The sequence below is a fragment of the Sciurus carolinensis genome, chromosome 3, assembly GCF_902686445.1.
Source record: "Sciurus carolinensis chromosome 3, mSciCar1.2, whole genome shotgun sequence".
In the NCBI taxonomy this organism is placed as follows: domain Eukaryota; kingdom Metazoa; phylum Chordata; class Mammalia; order Rodentia; family Sciuridae; genus Sciurus; species Sciurus carolinensis.
In genome coordinates, this window is record NC_062215.1 from 167,594,756 (window position 1) to 167,616,380 (window position 21,625).

Consider the following 21,625-nt stretch of genomic DNA (forward strand, 5'->3'; position numbering starts at 1 on the left):
GTGCCAGTACACCGCCCTCCTAGCACCTGAAGCACTGCTCTCTTTTCCACTCCTACCTCGGTGCCGGAGTAGGACACAACCCATCGCTGGTATTCTGCCGTCTGTCAATCATTCCTTTACCTCTTCCCAAAGTTCTCATTAAGGGTTCTCATTAAGGGTTCAGGCTCATTTGCTCACAGGTCACCTGGTTATTGTACTCTCTCCCTCCTCCCCAATGAATGATCAGCACAGCCTGACTTCAGCCTTCCTCCCCAGCGTGGACACATAGCCTTCCATTCATTCCACAAATACTTATTGAGCTTCCACTACCTACTGCCTACTCTTCCAAGGGCTGAAGCTACAGCAGTGAGCAAAATAGACCGTAGTCCTTCCTCCCTGGCACAACTGACATTCCTGAGGCTGAGCTGTACAAAAGCAAGGCGTGCTGGGCTAGGGGTTGGGAGCATTGCCGTTTCAGCTGTGGAGTTCTGGGCAGGTTCTGCAGAGGTAGCTTCTTGCAGAGAAAGGAGGATGGGAAGGGACTCGGTGAAGGAAGGGAAAGGGGAAGGGAGAGAGAAGAAACCAAGTGTTTTGCACAATAGTGTTGGGAAGGGAACACCTACAGTGCAGCCGCAGCCTGAGGTCCAGGCAAATGTGGGCAGGGCCTGGGTAGTCAAAGGAGCAGTTAGGCTCCCCATGGAGAGGGAAACCCCAGATCCTGGGCTTTCAGGAGCAGAGTGGGAAAGGAAAATCAGAAGCTTTCGGAACAACAACAAAAAAAAAAAAAAAAAACAAAAAAAAAAAACAAAAAAAAAACAGAAAAGTATCTTCAGAGTGGATGGTTTTAGAGACAGGAAAAAAGAACCACTCTAAACTGAAATAGGGGAGGGAGCTGTGAGGGAGAAGCGGGGAGGAGGAGAGAGGGAAAGAGATGGAGAAACACCTCTGTAAGATATTTCCCATGAAATAAATCCTGTGGTGTTCTGCACAGAATCAAGGTGGGTTTATACTTCTGAATGACTAGTTTTGATTGGTACCGGGAGAAGTTATCTCAATCCCCATTTCATTCCTCCAGAATAGGTGGGGGGGGGGCGCTGTGGGGGGTGCGGGGGTGATGCTTTGGATATTTGGGGGCAGCAGGCTACAGGGGGCTGTGGCAAAGGAAAAGACCATAGGATGCAAATGTAATAGTTATGATTCTATTATGTGCTGGGTACCCTTACTTTTATTGACATGAATAATTTGGTTTTAAAAATTGACTTATTTTATTATTTTATTATTTATTTATTTGGTACTGGGGATTGAACTCAGAAGCACTTGACCACTGAGCCACATCCTCGGTCCTATTTTGTCTTTTATTTAGAGACAGGGTCTCCCTGAGTTGCTTAGCATCTTGCTTTTGCTGAGGCTGGTTTTGAACTTGCAATCCTCCTGCCTCAGCCTCCTGAGCCTCTGGGATTACAGACATGTACCACTGTGCCCTGCAGAATTGGCTTACTTTAAAAATAAAGTAAAATAAAGGTTGGAATTCACCAGCTCAGATAGTGCAGAAATACAGTCATGGAAGAAAAGGTGGACGTGAATAAATCCTTCAAAGCAGAGGTTATGGAAGTGCCAGAGAAGACGTCACTATCTTCTTCCCAACACTACTGTCAAGCCATCTAACCTGTCATCTGCTCCTGCCTCTATCCCAGGGACCAGACTGAACAATGACACAGAGCTCAAAGAACCTGGTGCTTGTTGGTCCAGCTGCATGGGTTCTCCACACCAATAGGAAGAATAATTGGTATGAGGTGTAAACAGTACTTAAAGATCAATAGTGAATTGTAATAGCAACAGATATGAGTGCTTAGTTCCTGCCGGCATTGTTCTCAGTATGTTACAAAGATTCAGCTACAGTTCAAAGCAACTAGTTAAAAATGAAGACAAGGCCAGTCAGGTGGCACATGCCTGTAATCCCAGTGACTGGGGGGTGGGGGGGAGTACTGAGGCAGGAGGATCTCAAGTTCTAGGCAGTCTCAGCAATTTAGTGAGACCTCAGCAACTTAGCAGGACCCTGTCTCAAAATAAAAAAATAAAAAGGGCTGTGAATTAGCTTAATTACACAGCTAGAAAAACTGGTGCTAGGATTTTAACAATGTTGTGCTGCTAGTCTTGTTCATCAGAAAGTCCTAATTTTCTACCACTGTGATCAAACCCAGAAGAGATAAAATCTAGAAGCTACTGAAAAACTTCACCTTTCCCTGGGGGTGGTGAGGTGTGCCTGTAATCCCAGTGACTCAGGATGCTGAGGCAGGAGGATCCCAAGTTCGAGGCCAGCCTTAACAAATTAGTGAGACTCTAAGCAACTTAGTGTGCTCCTGTCTCAAAATAAAAATAATAATAATAATAAAGACTGGGGATATAGCTCCTCGCTAAAATGTCCCTGAGTTCAATCCCGGGTGGGGGTGAGGGACCTTCACCTTTCATCATTTACCTTGTTCTGGTTGTAAATAAATTTCAACCAAAATTACTTTTAATGCCTCCGAGAAATACGGACTTAGATTATCTCGATTGAAAATAATTTGGAAATGTATTCCATCTCCTTCCAGTTATAATCCAGGGGAGAATTTATTATTCTATTTTTCCACTCCGAGGAGGACCTGAGACAGTTTGATCATCCATTCGCTTCTAATTCAGGTCAAGCACGTGGTAAGCAGGAGATTAAACGCTAGCAAGAAGCGTCCAAGTCTTCTTGCCTTCCTACTACAACCAGCTTCGTATTTGAAACTTGACATCTTCGGGGTTCCTGAGGTCCTCGATGGCGCCAAGCCCCGCGACAAATCTGTCTTCTTCCCAACTGCCACCTCTCAGTCTGTAACGGTGTCGTGGAAGTTCTCGGGTTAAGGATTGCGTGGCTGCGTAGACCGGGACCTGCCGGTCTTGGGGACTTGGGGATGAGGATGCAGGAGCGGCCCCTTCGGGAAATTGGGAAGAACTTACGGGCTGAAACCCACCACCCACGGTGTTTTAAAGCCCCACCAACCTGTTCTTGCAGGTGTCTGGCGGATACGCCCTCGGACCTTAAGAAGGTGCGTGGAGACCCTGTCCGGGAAAGCCCTGGACTCCCGACGCCAGGCGGAGTTCCACCAGCTTCTGGAGGCTAGGGTTGGGGAACTCCTGCTCTGGGGCAAAAGCGCACGCACGTGACAGCAAAGACTGAGTTAACACGACGCCCCACCGACTCCTCTGCAGCCTTTTTTCTTCTTAATCTATTTGGGGCATCTCTACTATTTTTTCGCTTGGTGTTGGGGATCAAACCTAGATAGAGTCTTGCAGTGCTAGGCGAGCACTCCACCACTGAGCTACGTCCCCACCACCATCTCTACTATTTCGGGGGAGGGCACCGGGGAGTGAACTCGGAGGGCACTCAACCACTGAGTCACATTCCCTACCCTATTTTGTCTTTTGTTTAATGACAGGATCTCTCTGAGTTGCTTAGCGCCTCGCTTTTGCTGAGGCTGGCTTTGAACTCCTGCCTCAGCCTCCCAAGCCGCTGGGATTAAAGGCGTGCGCCACCGCCCGGCTCCCATCTCTACCGTTTTTAAGAATAAACGTGAACGTACACCTTTACTGTGGGTTTTGGGAGTGGCCGCTGGGAATCCAGGGATGTTGAATACCCCGTCTGGTCATAAATGACATACGCTGTAGATCCTGAGATAGGGGAACGTCACCAAATCCGGAGAGGTGAGACCGAAGACCAGCTCCGATGCAAAGACAAAACAAACCATAGGAACTAAGGGGAGAGGCTGAGTGATCGGGTTGACAAGATACCAAGACAGCTGGTTGCTCCACGCCCGGGCAACTGGGCTCATGACAACGCTTTGTGTCTTTCATTTCTTTCCAGGTCCTCCCCTGCCCACTGGTAACTGGGCTAGGAAATGGGGCGAAGGACTGCGAGCGGAACAAACTAAAGGGGCGCCGGTTCAGCCCAGTGGGGACCAGCGCTTCTTAGCCTAGGCGATCTCGTGTTCTGTCTAACTCAGAAGGCCCCCTGTTGAGAGGGACCCCTTCGGCCCCAGGATTCCCCCCTCTCGACCCCAGAGAGCCCCGGGGCCCCAGGTGCAGTGGCTGCCTCGGGCCGCCCTCGTAGTGCAGACGAGAGCTCAGTTGCCATCCCTTGCACCCCAACTGTCCCCTGAGATTCGTTGGGCTCAGTGACCACCACTAGCGTCCGCGCCCAAAACCGGAGAAATCGAGGTAATCCCCTGCTTCCCACCGACCCAGGGCCGTTCTGTTTCAGCACAAATCTATTTACACCTGATCCAAGAGCATGGAATTAATTTGCACGCCAAACGGCTACTCGGAAGGATCTTTTGAAAGGAACTGAACAGCTCTGTTCGTATCAGAAGACACGATTCTGCCCTCTGCGAACTAGATGTGCTCACGCAAACCCACCTGTCCACAACCAGCAGACGCACTGAGGCGCCCCTTTGCCTGGCACTGGCGATGACACCAGAGCTGTCACTGGTGAGGTTTTGTTCATTTAACCTCGAGATGTTTTCACAGAATGCGTCCCAAGTTTCCACTTTTCCGCTCTTTACTTTTTATCTTATTGTTTTGTGACGAGTGTTGGCTATGCCGCTCAGGTGGGTCTCCAACTCTAGGACTCAAGGGATCACCTTCGACCTTCCGGGCGGGCGCTTGATCTTGTGCTTCTGATTTGTCCCAGAATTTAAATGACTCTCACTGGTCTTGGAAAAGACTCACCTGTTTTGCGGGGGCTGGGGAAGCTCACAGAAAAGTCCTGTGATGGAAAATGGCACAAGCCATCACCTGGCCCACGTTTGGAAAATCACAGCTCACCGCATGGGAGTGCAAACATATATACCTGCTTTGCCTGGGACTGCGAAGGCAAAAGAAGTGTGTGTGTGTGTGTGTGTGTGTGTGTGTGTGTGTGTGTGTAAGAGAGAGATTAAAGCAATGATTAACTAGCCCTCCTTCGGTTATCCAAATTATGGCCACTTCCGAAATCCGAGCAATGCCCCACGCTCTCCAAATGAGTTTCTAAGAAAATACAACTTGGCGGCATTTAGTTCATTAAAGTGAGATTAGGTAGCCGGTCGCGTTTCAATAAAAAGGTTGTGAAATATAATGACTCTCAAATTTAGTTGCTCAGAAGAATCACCCGCGGCGCCTTTTTAAAATACCGATGCACCTTCTTCTCCCCCGCCTGGACCAATTAAAAGTAGTCTTTGTGGGCGGAACCGGTGCTTAGTATTGTTGTTGTTGTTGTTGTTGTTATTATTATTATTATTATTATTATTATTATTATTTTACAGCCCTTTAGGTAACTCTAACCTGCGACCTGGTTGGAGAAACTCTGCTAAAACTCGCATCGGGAAATAAATTGGCTTTATGTAATTTTAATAAATGGGCCTCCAAAGACAAATCATTTGTCTTTCATAGTTCCCCCCAACACCCGATTTTCCCCAAGCAAAAACTATCTAATTCTCACTGGGAGTTAATCCTTCCCCAAACTATGGGTCAGATGGAACTCCATCTCTACCTCCTAAATTTGACTGCAAAACATTTAAAAATGCATACACAATTGAAATACAAATCCATTATTTACATATGATGAGGAATACTCATTGTTGCTGCCCTCATTGTTGCTGCCGGAAGAGATAGCTGAGGGGACATTATATTCCATGGTTACCAAAATTATAACTGTTGAAATAAAAGTGTTCTAATTTTTACAGTGATTAAACGCTTTCTTTTCAGTTTATGTTGTGGTGTGTTTGGTAATATTAGGAACTAAGGAGACTTTTCTACCCTCTTTCTTCTCACTTCAACACCCCCACTCAACCCCGTGGAGAAGGGGCACTGCTAAACCAAAGATAATCCAATTTTACATGCAAAGACAACTGTTTTTCTGAAGGAAGTATGCACATTCTTCCCCAGCTCCTAGGAATATTCTTGGAGATGGAATTTGAACACTTTTTCCCCAAATATATTTTATAAAGAGAAATGATCTTGAATTTATCAAAGAAAGAAACTTACTTCTCTTTGGCATATTTTGGGTCTGCATAAGTAAACACTTCCTCAGAAACAACCCAGATGGAAGAAAGCAATGGCAATGTATGTATATATTATATGGATAGTCAAAAGAGATCTAGTATAAAATCTCTGTCTTCTTTTTTTATTTGTTTTTGTTTTTTGATGGTACTTGGGGGTTGAACCCAAGGACACTGTACATTGAGCTACATTTCCTGACTTTTTTTTTTTTTTTTTTTAATTTTGAGACAGGCTTTCACTAAGTTGCCCAGGCTGGCCTTGAACTTATGATCCTCCTGCCTCTTGAGTAGCTGGGATTACTGGCACCTGTCACTGCACTCAGTGAATAAAATCTGTCTTATAATAAATTCATCCACATAACTTCAACTGCAGTCATTTCTAACACTGATCTTAGAAATAATTACTTTAGTAAACATTAGCTATTACTCTAACAAATTCACACTTTAACATACAATAAAAACATGACTTCAAAGTAAGAAATGCAAATGTTTATTTAGCAAGAATGCAGTTCATTGCCCATGATGTAAATTTAACCATCTTTGTATAAAAGAAGAAATGTAAAATTTAGATATTAGCTAATGGAAATGAAATGATTACAGAGGGTACCAGTTGGATCACAGAGGAAGGGGCTCATTCCCTTGAGATCAATAAAATTAACAAGTCTATGAAACATTTTCACTATGACAAAGGCTCAAGAGTTAATAAAACAGGGAGCAACAAATAAAAGAAATTTAATAGAACTTGGTCTCAATGTTATGGAAAATTCCACAGCAATGTATGCTTTTCCCAACTATGCAAATGCTGCTCAATTTGCAGGGGACAGTGCATAAATGTACCCTAAATGTCATAATGCAGAAAGGATTAGAAACAGAAGCCACATGTCTTTTAGACTCTCTAGTGGTTCCTGTCACTGAATGCAATGCAGTAAGAGTTCTACTTTTTGTAGTGCTGATTTTTCTCAAAACTCAAAGGGTTTTACATAAGTAAATATTTCCATCTTTCCAAAATTATTATAAAATAGGGAAAGCACTTTTTGACCTAAGACCCTCAGGGACTAATGAGTTACTGAGTGGTAGAGGAGTATGGGGAGCCCAACATTCATTCCAGAGTTTTCCTCAACAGACTATGATAGGCCACTTATGTGCTGGGAGCTCACTAAGGCTTTATGGATAGAGTAGAGGAACAGAGACAAGTAAATAAACAAATAAATAAATGACATCATTGCAGAGAGTTACAAAGGTTAGGAAGGAAGTGAAATCAGAACCAATAACCCCAGGGAATACAGTGGTCAGGGTAGACCTCTCTGAGGTGATATTACATCCTTGGAGAACTGAATGAGAACAAGGTCAGAGAATGACACAGGGTTTTAATTTCCAAAGCATCATGAGCCATCTCCCCTCTTAAACCTACAAATCTTCAACCAATTTCTTGAGATAGAGAAGGCTGATACTTCTCTCATCCTCATTTTATAGATGAAGGACTTGAGGTTCAAACAGGTTAATTGACATCCCAAGATCTTTCCAAGTAAGGGGAGATGAAATATCAGACACATCTTGTGACCGCAGACACTTTTTTTTTTTTGACCTCCAAGCCCAAAGTGCTTTCTGAATGTAGATGCTGGTCACCAAATTACATTGGATTCAGAGGCCAAGTGTTTAATCCATGGTCTGCATGTTGAGTTTCTTTCACTTGAAATTTAGATTCTATGGAAGAATGAGGATAACTCTAACCTGCTACCTCAGAATGTAGGCTGAACATTCTGAACCATGGGGACCTGGGGACCTGAGTCCTGAGCAGATGGGCAGGCATGCCATTAGCACCAGGAGCGATTCAGACAATTCACCCATTATTTCAATAATTTCCAAACTCTAAGATGCTGGTGTGCCCACATTTCTACATGAAGTAGGAATGAGTAAATCAAACCTGCAGAATGGAAAATGAGGAGGGACCCCTGCATGCTAGAGAACCACTGGAAACCATCGGCCATCTTGTCACTCAATTTTTGGTAATAAAATAAGACATTTGCAATACAGTAAGGTTAGTTAAGATAAAAATATCTTTAAATCCTGAGCTACTGAATGTACTGATTTGGTTTTAAAGTATTCTAACTCAAATTTCTCATTACAAAACATTCACATGGAAAGCCCATGAAAGAAGCAAAATGTGGCTTTTAGTGTGACTGAGTCAATTCAAAGATGTAGGTCTCATTAGGTTACATCATTGATGTACTTCTGTGGGACATAAGTAAACTCTGGAAGAAGCAAGCTGGTCCCCAAGTAACTTTAGACAGACTTCTGGGTTCCCAGCTTCAGAGAGTGAAATAACAAACATATGTTTATGGATGCATGTACACATGGTTACATCCACAAAGCCATGTTCTATTACTACTATGCATATATATATACACATACACATATACGTTATTGTATACATTCGTATGTAACATATGTGCATACATATTATATTTTGTGTAGATGCATTCATTCATTTGTGCAACTAAGGTGACTGAAGACAGAATCTCCACAATGGAAAAAAACAAAGGGAGAATAAAAGGTAAAAATGCATCTATAGATGCTGTGGGTATAAATTAAAACTCATCTCTGAAATTTGATTCTTAGTATTTGGCACCTTAAAACACTTCACAGAAAACAAGAACAAAGGGTGACAACAGAATTTGGTTTTGGTGGACATTATAATTGTAGGTGGCTAGGGGGTTTCTCCCTCCAGAATCCTACAACAGATCTTACTGAGCCTTTAGGGACTCACTAAGCCCTAAGGATAATTCCACAAAATGTTCATCTTAGCATTTCTCTCTCAGCCCATTCAAAATGTGAAAGAGAGACTTAGATGGGGACAAGTATTTAAGGAAAAGGCCACACCAATAACTTGAAGTTTCACAATGAAATAAGTGTCACGAAATTGTTTTTTCTATAAATACTTCTTGTTTTTATTAAGACAATGTAGACATATAACACACCATATTGTAGTTCCTAAAATGCAGCCAGACCACTTACTGATGGCCAATAAATTACTTCACTCATATGATAGCTACAAATGATCCATTCAAGTACAGTTAATAGCATAGTATCAAGATATCATGCAGGCAGCTTGCATAAATACACGAGTAATAATAGCACACCCTCAGTCTCTTCTGTGACTTTTAAACATGAAAACTTTCTTAGTCCAAATTCCAAAATATGGATTAGGGAATGTTTTCATATAAAATACTTTTGAAACCTTTTTCTCCCTTAAAAAGGGGATCTAACCTACCTGCAACATACACTCATAATTCATCTCCTTAGTTACAAAATAAGATATGTATTCTTTGTCATCTCCTGTGGCCAGATGTGAACATTTCAGTGATTCCAACAACAGCAAACAGCTACATTCAAAATAATATCTTTACTGTTAAATGTATAATGTATATATGTATATATATGTATATCTTGGTAGTCAAAGGCAGAAAGACATCAGTTAATTTCATCTTTGGGCACTATTTTATATTTCATCAGTTGGAAGTCACTTAATGTTGTTTCACAGTATAAAAACTTGACTCCGTTACCAACAAGCCTTTATTTTCTGCTCTTAATTTCAAAATCTATTTGAATCAGAGGTATGAGAGAAATGTCACCACTTAAAACAACTTTTCTGGAAATCTTAATGTATAAAAATTTCCAGATATATCTATTCAAAAATAAATCATTTTAAAAATGAAATTAAGGAAAAAGACGGGAAAGGGGAAGCCTGTAGTTTATATTCTTGAATAGCTTTCAATATCTTCCAGGTGGGGGCAACAGTAAGTCAGTTTCGAGAGAAGGGAGATCAGGCTTTTTAAACTCCCTGAGTCCAGTTACAGAAGATGAAATGACTTCCTGGCAGTAACATCGTGAATAAAACAACCACAAGCTTTCAGAAGATGGGACTTCTGGGCTCTGCTCCAGACGACCGGAGGTGGGCAGCAGGGTCATTACCCTTTGCGAGCTGCGGTCCCTGCGCTGCACTGCCCTGAACGCGCACGCGCGCTACGCACCTGCCCAACAACTACAGATGCCCGGGGCTGCTAAGTCCAGCAGCCACGTTCACTCCCTGGCTGTGCCCTCGGGGAGTGTAAGTCACTCTCAGCACTCAGGATCTCTCCCTTTCCAGGACCGCCGGGAAACAGGAAAACCTTTTACTTCTCTCCTTCTTCCTTTGGACAATTCAAGGCCATTCACAACCGCTGTGGACATATACGTGCGCTCACCTGCACCCTTCAAGAAACTCTCAAGTTCCAGCCTCCAGAAAATCAGCTTTCGGGAGGGTTGACGGGGGACCCCTCCTATTTCCTCCTGATTGCAAATCCTCAGACTCTGAGAAGGACGGTCACGCACTCTGCAATGATGGGGGTGGCGCCTGAAGGGGAAAAGGGGACACTACACCAGCCTGTTCACTAGCATCCTCGCCTCCTAGGTTTTCCTCTCTGACCCTGCGCAAGGAAGTGGGGCGTGGAAAGCTTGAGGCAGAAAACCATGGTGGTCAGGAGGCTGGAGGGTGGGGGATGGTACGTCCGGAGCGTCCCCGCGTCACAGGGAGAGGAATGAGAAGCTCGAGTGTACAGAGTCACAGGCCCACTCCTCTTTGGCTGTGCAAGGCAGGCGGTGCAGGCGGAGAAACCAGTGTGCTGCCCCGCTACGTGTCGCTCCTCCGCGCGCCGCCGGGTGCCGCCGCTGCCCGCGTCCTCGGGCCGCCACCGCCGCTTCCCGCCGAGCTGGCGGTCGCACCCTCGGGCCGATACTTGAGCCAGCAGATGACCCAGGTGACAACGACTGAGAAGAGCGCCAGGATGCTGGCTACCGACAGACAGATGGGCCCCACGGGCGAGGGCGAAGGCGACCCAGTCGCCGGGGCATCGCCAGGGGGCGCTCCGCTCCCGGGGGGTCCCCCGCCACCACCGCCACCGTAGTGGTTGACGAAGATGAGGCCGGTGAAGAGCAGCACCACCATGGAGAGAAAAGAAAAGACCACGCAAACGCAGCCGGCGGTGAGCGCCGCGCGCTTGCAGTTCTGGCAGCTGTCGTAGGCGCCCGGGGCGCGGAGACTCGAGCGGGCACGAGGCCCGGGGGCCGAGTCCTCCACGGGTGGCGGTGGTTGCGGGGCCGGGGCGGGCGGCTGGGGCGCCGCAGGCGCTGCGCGTCGTGCTGGCAGCGGTGGGAGGCGGTCCTGGGGTAGCGGATCCTGCGCAGCGCGCAGAGCTAGCGGGAAGGCCTCGGCGAGCTTGGTGTTATTGGGCAGGGCGTGCACGCGGCTGTCGGGCAGCGGCGTGCGGTGGCGGCACACCGGGCACGCGATGGCGCCCGGCGGATCGTGCCAGGGCGGGGGGCGCTGCGCGCGCTCAGGCGCAGCGCTGGCGGCGGCAGCGGCCGCGGCGCGGAGCTGTAGCTGGCTCAGGCACTCCTGGCAGAAGGTGTGCAGGCACGCCAGCAGCTTAGGCGCGCGCCGGTCCGCATCGAAGTAGTTGTAGCAGATTTTGCACTCGTAGTCCTCGAGAGGTGGAAGGCCTGGGGCCGTAGCTGTTGAGTTCCGGGGTCCCCAGTCTCCGTAGTCCCGGCCTCCAGCCGCCGCGCCCCCGGCTCCCGCGCGGCTCCCGGGGCTGCTGCTGGGGCTCTGTTCGCTGCCACCGCTGTCGTTTGCTGGCGCTGCCATGGCATGATCCGCCCCTCATCGGGGGCAAGGTGAGTCGCCTTCCTCCCCCTGCGTTGCCGCCTCGGCTCCAGGCGGGGAGGAGGCGCTTCTGCCTCCCCCTCTGACTGCTGTCGCCTGGCAGGGGAAGCACCGCTGGCTGGGCCGGGCGGGGGCGCAACGACAACCGCCTCCCCCTCCAGTCCACCCCACCCCGCCCTGCTCCGCCCCCACGCGGGCGCCTGGGTCCCTCCCTGTCCCCCGGCGCCTCTCTGCGGTCCCCTTCGGCCCCCTCAAGGGAGCTCTTCTGGCTTTGGATACCGGTTTCTGTTGGATTTGGAAATGGGAGTCGAGGGTGGCTGGGAGGCGGCGCGGGAACACATTTTGGGGTTTAGCTGCTTAAGGATGTTGCGTTCTGTCTGTACTACCCCGCCCCCCGCCCCAAGGATTGATGATGGGAACCCCGGATCTGCTTTTCTCCTTTCCCTCTTCCTCAACACTCGCCCACTCCCACCCCTCCTTTTTGTTCTGTTTATCCTCCTGTCTGGGGCTGGGTCCCTGGCCGAGCCTTCTCTCCCCCACCAGCAAGAGCTCACCGGTGATGTAATGCGGGGCCCGCGCAGGGAGGGGAAGCGGCGGCCTCAGCAGCCTGGCAGCGGCGTTGCCTACCCTTGGTGAAAATCGTGATCTCATTTCTCCGTCCAAGGGCGAAAGCCAATAATCACCAAGCCATTTACGCTTTGCGCTTTTATTAGCAGAGACCACGCAGCCCTGCAGAGCGCTTTCTGGGTGGAAGCCGAGTGGTGGCATTTTCCTTTCGTTGTTTGGAGGAAATTTTGGAGATGAACAGTACCCCCCCCCGCCCCCACCCTCAGAAATACCGCTTCCTGAGATTTGAGGAGACGTGAAGACAGGCTGAGAGCAGGAGCTTGATGTTTTCTGGATACTGACCACAGCAGACCCAGGTGGCTATTTCGTTGGTGCCCAGACGTTTACAGAGGTAGAGTGTAGGAAAAGTTGTCAAAGAACCTCACAAGTCCAGATTTAACCTAGCCACTGGCATCAGCACCTTCTTCCTCCTCGCGTCCACTTCAGCTTTTACGCACAAATGTGCACAGCCCCAAACTCGATGAATAACATGGGACAAATCTTGATTTTATTAAAATTAATAGGAGCCCAGATGAGCAGGTGAGCAAGAAGTAGGGTTTCTTCAAAGAGCACTCAGGAGAACATAGGAGCGGTGGGTTTAGGGACCATCTGTTGGGAGAGGGGTGAAGCTCAGATATTTCTAACCAGAAATTCCCTTTCCCTGTTTCCCCAGGCTGGGCCTCGCTCTGTGAGGAGGGAAGCCTCACCCACCCACCAAGGAAGGGAAAGAAGATAGCTTTGTAAGGTTCTGGATTCCCAGGAGATGGGATGTTCCCACTTTCTGTCCAGATTCTCTGCAGAGGACAGCAAGATGCCCCAGGGAATGTTTGTGGAAAGGATAAATGGATGGAAAGCTAGGCAAAGGCAAAGAAAGGACAGAAAGAAACCAATGAACTACCAATGTACAGACAAGAGGTAGAGAGTCCTGAATAACCGTAAGGCTTTTGTGATATTTGAAAATTAGTTTTTTTATTCTATGAAAAGTGACTGTTATAGGTGTCTTAAGTTCAAAAGACCTTGTTAAAAAACCTTGAAGCTTGTTAAAAAACACTAACTTTCCAAGATTCAAATTTTATAATGATGGTTTGGGGTGCTTCTCTTTTAATGTTGTTGAAGTATTTCATTTTGTGATGTGATCAGAGAGGGCAGGTTGGTGGGACGTCAGAAGGCCCTGCTCTGGCCTAGGAATATTGTCAAGTGGCCCAGGACCTGTAGTAAAATGCTTCCTGTGGTCCTTTTCCTCTTCCGACTGTATGATTGTGAGAAGCCTGGAATAGTGTGTTTTATGCATGGATTAAACTGGGTCCTTCTGCTGTGAGCCTTGATCAGCTCTGTGCTGAGAAAAAACATAATGCTGATATGAAAAATTTAAAACAGAGCCCTGAGAAGAGAAGCCCAGAAATAGAAGGGTGAGTGTTGATTTGTATAGTTCCTCCTGCCTACCCAGGTCTTAGGACATGGGCAGCCACACCAATGTTTATAGCAGCTCAATTCATAGTAGCTAGATTGTGGAACCAACATAGATGCCCTTAGATAGATGAATGGATAAAGAAACTGTGGTATATAAACACAATTGAATATTATTCATCCATAAAAAAGAATAAAATTATGGCATTTGCAGGTAAATTGATGGAGTTGGAGAATATGTAGCAAGCATTTGAGCAAAACACTGAAGATTTTTCAGCCTCACTTGTTGATACATTCCACCATACACCAGAGTTTCTCCCCCTCTGCACTTTTGACATTCTGTGTTAGGTAATTTTTTATTGTGGGTGCTGCTCTGTGCATGGTCTTTAGCAATATCTACCCCTAACCCTCTACCCTCTTGATGTCAGTAGCAATGCTTCCCAGTTGTAATAATCCAGAACATCCCCTGGGGACAAAAACCATCCCCAGGGGAGGCCCATGGGGCTTACACCAAACTCAGGGTTGATTAAAGTGAAATCAAAACCTGAAGCATCTTCCAGCTCCTATCTAGTGTCAGCAAACAGCATTACCAAAATAATTATTCCTACATAGGCACATCTATAGATCATGGTAATGTAGGTACCACTGCACTACCTAAAAGGGGCCAGAATGGTTTTGTGAATAATACATTTTGTTGATAGGGTCACGAACAATTATAGAATTTGTTTAATGATAGAATTTAGCTGTGTCACACACCTGCAATCCCAGTGACTCTGGAGGCTGATGCAGGAGGATTGCAAGTTCAAAGCCAGCCTCAGCAAAAGTGAGGCACTAAGCAACTCAGTGAGACCCAGTCTCTAAATAAAATACAAAATACGACTGGGGATGTGGCTCAGTAGTCAAGTGCCCCTGAGTTCAATCCCAAGTACTCCCCCCAAAAAAATGATGCTAGAATTTGTTTGAATATTTTTTCAGGGGCACCCGCTATCTCTAAATATTTTATTTTTCAGTACTAAGGATCAAACCCAGGGGCGCTTTGTGACTGAGCTATCCTCAGCCCTTTTTATTTTTTGTTTTGAGACAGAGTCTTGCTAAGTTGCTTAGGCCCTCACTATGTTGCTGAGGCTGGCCTCCAACTTGCAATCCTCCTGCCTCGACCTCCCAAGTTCCTGGGATTACAGATGTGGACCACCACAGCCTGCCCCAATTATTTTATATCCTGGAGACATTTGCTCATTTTTTAGGACTCAAAGGTGTCATGGGGGACTTGTACTGCAAGAGGGTAGCACTTTTCTGAAGAGGCGTTTGTGTCCCATAGGCCACAGGCTTCTGTCCAAATGGACCATAATGTCCAGTGTCCATCATGTCACCGATAGGAGCGAGTTGCTGCTTGGTCTTTCATGAAGGAGCTAGGGTTTCCCTGGGAAGAAAGCTGTGTCGAAGGAATTTTTGAGTCAGAAACAAGAAACTCGGTATTCAAGTCGGTGTTTGAATTAGCTTTGCAAGAATGCTGCTCTTGCCTTGAACATATTGCACACTATTTACTGAAGTGTTTAATTTTTGTGGAACTTAGTAAATGGGAGCCCACCTTTGTTGGATGATCTTTTGTCTACATTCCGTCTATCAACCATCTGAAGAATCTGTGAGTTTGGTGAGCAGTTCTCTTGCAGAGAAGCTAGTGGGGATCAAGCGGTCATACAATGTGTGATTTCACAATCCTGAGTCCAGATCCTAGAACTTCTTCTCACGCTTTGTGTAGTATTGGGTGTGCTGCTTCCTTTCTCTGTGCTCAGTTTCCTAAATTGTAAGATGAGGATAAAAGTGGTAACTGCATAAGTCTATTGTGAGGATTGAATATGTTGTATACACAACACACAAATAGCCCCCAGCCCCTGTTAATGCTTATTATTAATATGTCAGGGGTTGGTTCCTACACCTGATCTCAGTAACCCTCACAAATGCCCCTGAGAGAGCTCAGAGGATTTCTGTAACCATTCCAAGGTGGTGCAGCCAACCAACTCTTCTGCTATTCAGAGACAGGGATACAGGTAGCATCTCCATCCAAAAGAACAGGTGGACCCTGACCTGTGAAGTCAACCATGCATTATAGACCTGACAGCTGTAATAAACAAACCTCTGCATAAAACATCAGGACAAAGCAAAATCTTATTTGGTAATGCTAGAGGGAGAGATATATAGACAGATAATGCCACTTAGAAGTAAATAGTAAATCATTCAATCAAACAGTTGACATTTTAAAATAGAAACCAGGTCGATTCAATTCGACATTTATTTGAGGTCCTGTTTCAGAAGACATTGGTGCTGGTAGTGAAATCTGGACTCCAGGAACCAAGAATTTAATAGGAGTCAATAGAAGAGAAGAAGACAGGGCAACTAAATGTGCTGTGTTATCTTGGAGAGGATCTGAAATACGTCAAAGGGCCTTAGGAGTAAATTAAGGAAATCTGAGTAAGGCCTGAGTTTTAGTGAGTAATAATGTATCAACATTGGTTCATTAGTTATGGAAAATGTTGCATGTTAATGTAAGATGTGAATAATAGAGGAAAATGAATATGGCATATGTGAGAACACTGAGAATCTTTGCAGATTTTCTGTAAATCTAAAAGTTTTCTAAAACAAAAACTTCAATTTTTCATTGTATATATACTTGTGGGGTTATGTTAGTCAGCTTTGCATTCCTGTAACAAAATACCTGAGATAAGCAACCGATGAAGGAAAAAACCTTATTTTGCCTCACAGTTTTGGAGGTTCCAGTGATAGTCTGTTGGCCTGGCTGCCTTTTGGGCCTAGATTGAGGCAGTGCATCATGGCTCAATGTTTACCTTGTGGCAGGGAGGAAGAAAAAGCGGAAGAGGAAGAGCTGGAGTTTTAATATTCCTTCCAAATCATGTCCCCAATGACTGAACTGCCTTCCGCTAGCCCACCTCCTAAAGGTCCCACTGCCTCCCAGTGTCACCATAGGCTGTGTCCTTGCCTTTAACAAGTGGAACTCTGAGTGGCCTCTTAGTCCAAACCACAGTAGGGTACAATGTAAGGTTTTCATAAAATGTTTATTTTTTTAAATGTGGCTGATTTATGGGGATTTGCGATAAAAAGGCTACTAAAATTCCTTGAGAATTTTAGATAAAGACTTATCTGCTCATTTGCATTTGTATCATTATAAATAAAACCCATCAAGCAGATTTGAAAACTCTTCCATGGGAACATTGTATTTAGTATTCAGCACATTAGTGCATCATACTCTTCATTATAATATGCAAATAATGGTATTTTTTTTTAAAGTATGGATATCATGCAACTACCTTAAATAAAATTTGGAAAAGAGAATTTAAAAACTCCTATATCCTGACCCTTCAGCATAACTATTATACTCTTTGGATTGATTTATTTATTTTTATTTTATTTTTTATTTTTTTGGTGTGGTACTGGGGTAATCTTTGGATTTATTCTCAGAGGCATATGTTTTTACATAATTATAATAATGATACACATACCTGGCTTCACTCTAATTAGATTCATTCTTTCAAATGACTGTTTATGGTGTCTACTATTTGCCAGACAGTGTTTTGGGAAGGATATAAAACGGTGAACAAAATAACAGAATGCTTGTCCTCATGGAACTTTTATTCTAATGTCTGTGTGAGAAAAACAAGAAATAAATTGATAGAATATGCAACATGATAGGAAGTAGAAAGTGCAATGGAAAAAATTAAAGTAGGACAGGAGGACGGGAGTTTGGGAGTATGGAAGAGGTGTGCTCATTGTTCTTCGTCCAGCAAAGGCCAACTTAGTAAAGTGGCATTTGAGCAAAGACCTTAAGGAAGTAAGTGGTTAAGCAGAACCACGTGACTGTCTGATGGGACAGTACTCCAAGCAAGGGGGAACAGCATGTACAAAGGTCCTGAGGTGGGATTCTCTCACTGTGTTCTAGAGATGGCAAAGAAACCAATAGCAGGAACAGAGTAAGCTAGGAGAGGGGACAGATATAAAGCCACAGAGGACAATGGGGGAGGGATGATGCTGTGGGGATTTATCAACTTTTTATTTTAAGTTAGAGTGTGATAGAGGTCATTGAAAGGTTCTGAGCACAAAGGTATGGAATCTGATTTAGGTTTGGAGAGACCCGCCGCAGCTGCCGCGTGAGTAGCTGGGAAGGTGTGAGTTCAGAGGCAGATGGCCTGGGCAGGTGGGTCGGTTGACCAGTCAGAGAGGGGACGGTACCTTGAACAAGTGAGAGTAGGTCAGTCGTGTCCAGGTGAAGCCTCCAGGAGGCACTGATGGGGTGAACGGGAGAGGAAGGGCAACTTCGGGGGATGTTTCCGTGGCTTTTGACCTGAATCCGCAAAACTGCAGTATATATTTTCTTACTCACTCATAATCACTAACAAAGATATAGTACACATTTTTCTATAGTCTTAAAACCAGGATCTCCTTCACCTCCTTGCTCCAGGGTCACATCAGTGAGACTCTCCCTGGCCCCCCGTCTTAAAATACATCCCATCCCACTTCTTGTCCCTCTTACCTGCTGTATTTTATTCCATAACTTCATGACTGTTGGTGTCTGGTGAAAACTAAAAATGGGGAGGCTTAGGAATTGAGGATTTCAAGAAGGCTGTCACTGTGAGGCCCCTCTGGGTACCAGGCCGGTCACACCTGGTATATATGGGTGAGTGGTCCTTTGCTGTCCATGCCTCCATGGACGTGGGTCAGTCTCTGAAAGGGGTGGGTCTCTGTTTTGTCCCCTGCCATATCTCTCATGCCTAGAATGGGACCTAGCAGGTGGTAGACACCCAATACAGTAAGTATTTTTGAATAAGTAAGTGGATTAATGGCAGGTTGACTTTTCTTACCATTACCCCACCAGAATTCTCTTAAGCAGTCTTTCATCAATGAATATTCAGGTAAAATATTTTGCCTCCATCAATCATGCAGCAATAAAAATTCTCATCATAAAGCTTTTCTGCTCTTTGGATTAATTCTCTAAGACTGATGGTCAGAGTAGAATATGTGCAAGTCACTGCCCTCCAAAAATGTCATTTGCTAAATACACTTGGCTGGATGACTTTACATCCCATTAATTCACCTTTGACAGTTTTTATTTATTTATCACCCAAGGAAAGAACTTTCATTGTTTTAACATTTATGAAGAAATCCTTTTTTAAAAAGGGGGGATATTTTCCTTTCCCTTCAGAAATTCCATGGTAAGTGTTGAAAATGTTTTTTTCCTATTGTGTGTTTTGATTTTGTTTCAGGGAGTCATCAACAAAGAAAGAATAATTAGGTCAATGTTATTTATTCAATAAATACATTCTATTTTCCCATGTTTTCTGTTTCATTGGATTTTTTAAAAATGTTGATTGACCTTTACTTTATTTATTTATCTATATGTGGTGCTGAGAATCGAACCCAGTACCTCACCCATGCTAGGCAAGTGCTTTGCCACTGAGCCACAACCCCAGCCCCTTCATTGAATTTTTGATCAATACTTTGTCACTGCTTTGTTTTCTCTGCTTGGACTATAGTTTGGGCAAGGAAAAAGCATATTCTCTGGGCCCCCGGTGACTATCAGAAGTTCTTCTTTAAAACTTTCAGTGATTATTAGAAGTACTGCCAGAAGAAAAGCTCCAGAGACTTGCAATCCTAATTTTCATTATTCAAACTAACTTTTATACATTCCAATCTGGGACGCTCCTAGTGCCCACAGCTTATGCCTGCTGGCAGACAGAAGGGTTCTGCAGTTGATTTTTTTGTCAGGTGTCAGTCATCAAGGGCTAGCAAGAGTCTCCATAGCAAAACCCAACAGAATCAAGTCTAAACTGGATTAGGTACAAGCATCACAAACTTGCTTTAGAAGGTTTTCTCGGTGAGAAATGGGCTTTCCATGCTCTGAGTTAGGGGTCTCCACAGCAGGATTTTGCAATTGCTTTGTCCTTTGACTCCCACTTCCTGCTAAGGGAGCTCATATAGGACACCCTTGAAAGTCCAAACTGCTTGCGCCTCAGCAGGGTGAATTCAGTCAAAATCAAAGGCTGCATTCCGTGGAGGCTCTAGAGGAGAATCCAGTCCTTGCCTCTTCCAGTCTCTAAAGCCTCCTGGCATTTCTTAGCTCCTCGTCCCTCCATTTCTGCCTCTCCTCCTCCCACTCTGACCCTGACTCTCCCGTCTCCCTCTTAGTACACTTGGCGATTCCATTGGCTCCACTGGGATGACCCAGGTGCTTGCCCCTTCTCACCATCTGTAAATCAATCACACTGGCAAAGTCCATCCTGCAGGTGTATAAGCTAGTCCTAGGGTCCTGGGACATCTTTGGAGTCATTATTCTGTGAATCCAGAAGCTCTGCTTGCAGCCCAGCAAGGCTGCTCCCAGGGAACCTGAACTGCCTCAGGCACCACTGAGCTGCAAAGGGACGGAGGGGATCAGGATCTCCAAGCCTCTGTGTGGCCCATGAGGAAACGTCTGCCGTAGATGTGGAATGACACAGGAGCAGGTGCTTGCCATGGAAGGGAGAAGAGAAGCCTCTGAGTCCTGGACAGAGCAAGCACCGCCGGGCTCCTCGCACATGCCCTTGCCGCCTGCAGCCATTGCAACCTCCCACGGCCAGCACCTGCGTTTCTTCCTGTAAGAACTTCTTCCTGCAGTCAGTCTCCTGGGCAGTCTGGAGCTCTGAGGATGTGTTGGTCCGCTTCCTGATGCTGTGACGAAGAGTCTAAGCTTAACCTTAAGGAGGAAAGGTTTCTCTTGGCTCATGATTCAGGGATTCCACTCCATGGTCTCTGGGTTCTTTTGCTTTGGATGGCACAGTGCATTGCGGCGGGAGCATGTGCTCTCTCCTCATGGTAGCCAGGAAGAAAGAGAGAGGAGACCAGGGTCCCCCAATATCCTCTTCAGTGGTATGCCCCCACAATGACCTAACCTCCTTCCACTTGGCTCCACCTCTTAAAGGCTCCACCACCTCCTAATAACACCACAGGCTGGTGACCAAGCTTCAGCATATGGGCCTTGGGGAACACTCCAGATCCAACATATACCAGAGGATTAACATCCCCAGGGTCAGCCCTCCACTGATGACAGGTGGGAGGAGGGTGTAGGTAGCCCAGCAACCTCACCTCTAGGTGATCAGACCTGAAGGGCCTGTGCTGTCCCCTCAGAGCTTGCCCAGAAGAATGAAGCCCCAGACATACAATGGTGGCTGTTTGACAGAACACCTGTTAGTGGCTGGCTGTTTTTCTCTGCTTAATGTTCTTATCCCTTTCAGGTGTTTCCTTGAGATACCCTCTTTGTTATGATCCCCTCTGCTGAGGGAAGCCAAGCTAAGACCTGGGAGAAAGCTCTGAGCAAAGAATGTGTAGACACATCTGCAGAAGCTTCTTGTTAAACCCCTCTGAAAGACCAACCAGGCAGGGCAGGTGGGATAGTGAGTCCTTGACACATCCTACGTGGTTCCAGCCATGAAGTTGGTGTCTCATTTCCAGAGTGTACCCTGGGTAGATTCCAAGGCCCTCAGAGAAGCTGCACTTGAAAAAGCTAGGGGTGGGTGTACTGATGGGGACAGAGCGAGACCCCACAGAGAGAGTGGGACCAGCTCATTCCACCACCTTGTGGCTAGTCCCCTGATCTCCAGAGCACTCCAGCAGGCCACGCTAACCTTCCTGAACCTGAGCAGGGAGGAAACATCTAAGAGCATTCAGAATGGGGTCACGGCAGAAACAGAGGAATCCAAGAGCCAGAAGCTACAGGAGATAGCTGTCCTCCCTCCTCTGTCTTTTCTCTCCGGGTGCTGCTTGGCCTCAGAGCCAGGAGTCCGGGAACAAGGTGTGTGAGGATCATCGGAGCAGAGGCCAGCAAGGGCCCACT

The 21,625-nt window shown here is 45.9% G+C and overlaps 1 protein-coding gene across 1 annotated transcript; it reads right to left on the reverse strand.

Annotated features, from left to right (window-relative positions):
• Positions 1-8,981: 8,981 nt before the first annotated feature.
• LOC124980586 (RING finger protein 225) lies at positions 8,982-11,778 on the reverse strand. Its single transcript, XM_047546301.1, has one exon. It carries the CDS (start codon positions 11,716-11,718, stop codon positions 10,705-10,707), a length of 1,014 nt encoding a protein of 337 aa, XP_047402257.1. The 5' UTR covers positions 11,719-11,778; the 3' UTR covers positions 8,982-10,704.
• Between the last annotated feature and the right edge of the window lie 9,847 nt (positions 11,779-21,625).

Excerpts from the sequence above, each read along its gene's own strand:
- LOC124980586 (XM_047546301.1), bottom strand. The coding sequence starts at position 11,718 with ATGGCAGCGCCAGCAAACGACAGCGGTGGCAGCGAACAGAGCCCCAGC.